This window comes from Sinocyclocheilus anshuiensis, unplaced genomic scaffold, assembly GCF_001515605.1.
Source record: "Sinocyclocheilus anshuiensis isolate Anshui unplaced genomic scaffold, SAMN03320099.WGS_v1.1 scaffold654, whole genome shotgun sequence".
Lineage (NCBI taxonomy): Eukaryota > Metazoa > Chordata > Actinopteri > Cypriniformes > Cyprinidae > Sinocyclocheilus > Sinocyclocheilus anshuiensis.
In genome coordinates, this window is record NW_015544152.1 from 163,935 (window position 1) to 167,280 (window position 3,346).

The 3,346-nt window shown below is 38.2% G+C and overlaps 1 protein-coding gene across 1 annotated transcript in view; it reads left to right on the forward strand.

Moving 5' to 3' along the window:
* The first annotated feature begins 554 nt into the window (after positions 1-554).
* The window catches only part of LOC107695208 (extracellular calcium-sensing receptor-like), a 4,816-nt gene continuing 2,024 nt past the window's right edge, over positions 555-3,346 (forward strand). The window contains exons 1-5 of the mRNA XM_016495026.1: positions 555-801; positions 993-1,287; positions 1,423-2,208; positions 2,407-2,628; positions 2,734-2,857. Of these exons, the coding sequence (XP_016350512.1) occupies positions 575-801; positions 993-1,287; positions 1,423-2,208; positions 2,407-2,628; positions 2,734-2,857 (1,654 nt within the window). The 5' untranslated portion in view covers positions 555-574. The remainder of the gene's footprint in view (positions 802-992; positions 1,288-1,422; positions 2,209-2,406; positions 2,629-2,733; positions 2,858-3,346) is intronic.

Genomic DNA, 3,346 nt, shown 5'->3' on the forward strand with positions numbered 1-3,346 from the left:
AATGTTTTTTTTTTTTTTTTTAAGAATTCTCTTCTGCTCACCAAGCCTGCATTTATTTGATCCAAAGTACAACAAAAACAGTAAAATGTTGAACATTTTTTACTATTTAACATAACGGTTTTATGTTAGAATATATTTTAAAATGTAATTTATTCCTGCAATTTCTAAGCTGAATTTTTAGCATCATCATTCCAGCCACATGATCCTTCAGAAATCATTCTAATGTTCTGATTTGCTGCTCAGATAGCTTTAGAAAGGTATCGTATATAATGTTACAAATGCTTTTCATTTCAGATAATATATATAAAGTCTCAAGTGGACAAGACATCAAATAGACAAAGAACTAGATGGGAAGTAAAACCAAATTTTATGTTTAAAACAAACATGCTTCCGTGACAATTTCCTTTGGGTTGACGTGACAGGTGACAAATATGTAAAATATTAATCAATTAACCACACCTTCTTAGATTTTCCAGTACAGAGTTACAACATAAACAGCAGCGGCAGGTGGGTATATAAAACAAGGCATAATTCGCACCTTACATTTGGAGAGGTTGCTTGCCTAGCAGGAGAAATGCATGTTAGTCTTTTATTGACAGTGATAACACTGTGTATTACAAGGCTTTCCCCTGTGTTTGGGGTTAATTTAGGCACCTGCATTCTCCAAGGTGACCCACAGCTCCCTGCTCTCTTCAAGAACGGAGACTTTGTTATTGGAGGGGCTTTTACCATTCATTATTATCTGAGGACAGAGAAGCACACCTACACTAGACAGCCACAACCACTAGTGTGCAGTGGCAGGTTAGAGTATGACAAAATGGAATGTAATCTCTAAAAAAGCAGGGTTGAATATGTTATATTGATTGTGCTTAAATTATGTTCATAGTTGTCTTTTTGTTTATGCAAAATGAGCTAATATGAATCAGACAACAAGTTTAAGTGCTTGTATTTAAGTTGTTATAATAAACTTTTTCATCTGTGTGCTTGAACAGCATGGACTTCAGAGAGTTGCGCTTTGCTCGTGCCTTACAGTTCGCCATCCAAGAGATCAACAACAGTTCTGATCTTTTACCGGGCATCACATTAGGGTACCATATATATGACTCTTGTGCCTCTGTGCCAATGGTAATGAAAGTAGCGGTTCAACTTACCAACGGAGTAGATCTTGTATATAATGACACTGATGCCTGTGTAAAATCGGCTGCAGTTCTCGCATTAGTCGGAGAATCTGGTTCCACTGCGGCTATAAGCACTTCAAGACTTTTCGGTCGTTTCGGGATTCCACAGGTGCTTACTCTAACTATTTCTTGGTCTTCTTTAAATTGTGTAATTGTTGTAATTTCGGACACATTTGACATTTGTGTCAGCAGATATCATGCATGTAAATGTAAAGTATTAATATTTCTTTATTGTGCTCTATAGGTGAGTCATTACGCAACATGTGCATGTCTCAGTGACAAGCGGCAGCATCCTACTTTCTTCAGGACCATCCCCAGCGATCACCATCAAGCGGCAGCACTGGCACGGATGGTCAAGCACTTCGGATGGACGTGGATCGGAGCTGTGCGCAGTGATTCAGACTATGGTAACAATGGCATGGCATCATTCTTGAAAGCTGCGGAGCAGGAGGGAATCTGTGTGGAGTATTCTGAGGCCTACTACAGGACCCAGCCACGCAGCAAACTAAAAAGGGTTGCAGATGTCATTCGTAGGTCAACGGCTCGTGTAATAGTTGCCTTCGTGGCAGCAGGTGATATGAGATTTCTGTTACAAGAGCTGAGCCAGCAGCCTCCTCCCCCGATGCAGTGGATTGGCAGCGAGGCGTGGGTTACAGATCCACAAATGCTGCGGTTTAATTTGTGTATCGGTGCTGTGGGCTTTGCAATCCCACGGTCGGTTATCCCTGGTTTTCGTAACTTTCTACTTGACCTGTTTCCAGAACAAGCGCTAAAATTTCCCCTGCTGACAGAATTCTGGGAAAGCTCATTCAGCTGTAGTCTAAAAAGGCAGACAGGTTCTTCTGCTGGTATGCCAGCATGTGATGGCACAGAGGACCTGCACGCTTTACAGAACCCGTACACAGACACGTCCCAGTTGCGGATCACTAACATGGTGTACAAAGCCACATATGCTATAGCCCATGCCCTCCATAGCATCATCTGTAACGAAAAGCATTGTGACAACAACATCAGAGTTGGACCCTGGCAGGTACACTTTCTCATCGTCAAACATCTGAACTAATTATTTAATTTTTCCCCCAATGCATTTACAAAAGAGATTTGAAAATTCTTAATATAGTAGCTATTTCTTTTAGGCCTACTATAAAATATACAACCACTCACAGTATTTCAGTACTGATTATTTAGCAAATTACACCAGTCTGTATTTGTCATGCCTATCATGCAGGTTTTTGATCAGCTGAAGCGAGTGAACTTTACCAAAAATAATTATCCTGTCTCATTTGATAAAAATGGAGACCCTGTGGCCACATATGAACTTGTGAATTGGCAGCTTCAGGGAGACGGTTCAGTTGATTTTGTGACAGTGGGTCAATATGATGCATCCAAGACTAAAGGCCAAGAATTCAGTCTGAGTAGAGCTATCATTTGGTATGATGGCAGTGAAAAGGTATTTATTTATTTTATTTTTTATTTGTGTGTGTGTGTGTGTGTGTGTGTGTGCTATCTTGGTTCATTTCTGACTCTTGATGCTATTTCTGCCTGTTACCTGCAGGTGCCTGTGTCTGTCTGCAGTGAGAGCTGTCCTCCAGGTACTAGGAAGGCTGTGAAAAAAGGAAGACCTGTCTGCTGTTATGACTGTATTAACTGTGCTGAAGGAGAGATCAGCAACGAGACAGGTACTTTGTCTGGACATTCTTGTGAATAAATCATATATGCTTGTTGATCAATTATATTTGACTATCTAAGATAAAGAAAAATATCTTTTAAAAATGTTTTAATCATTTAGCTTGAAAAGTTCTTAGAAGTATTTGGTCACACTTTATTTATTACTCTCTTTGTCTCTTTGTTACAAAGTATTTATACAATTTAATACCGATTAAGATTAACTAACAACATTATTTTAATAGAGAGTTCAACGTGTATAACATAGACACTGTAAAATCAAGTATTACCAAATATTTTTATAACAGTGTTTTATACAGTTTCTAAGGGAAAATAATTAATAACACAACAATCAAGTTAACAGTAATGACATATTACCCTTACACCTTGAATGTATGTGATTGTACACACCTTAATCATTATTGTCAAAAACCCAAAATATATTTTTCAAGGTAAAACATTTTTTTTAACAAATATCATGAATTAATATATATATATATATA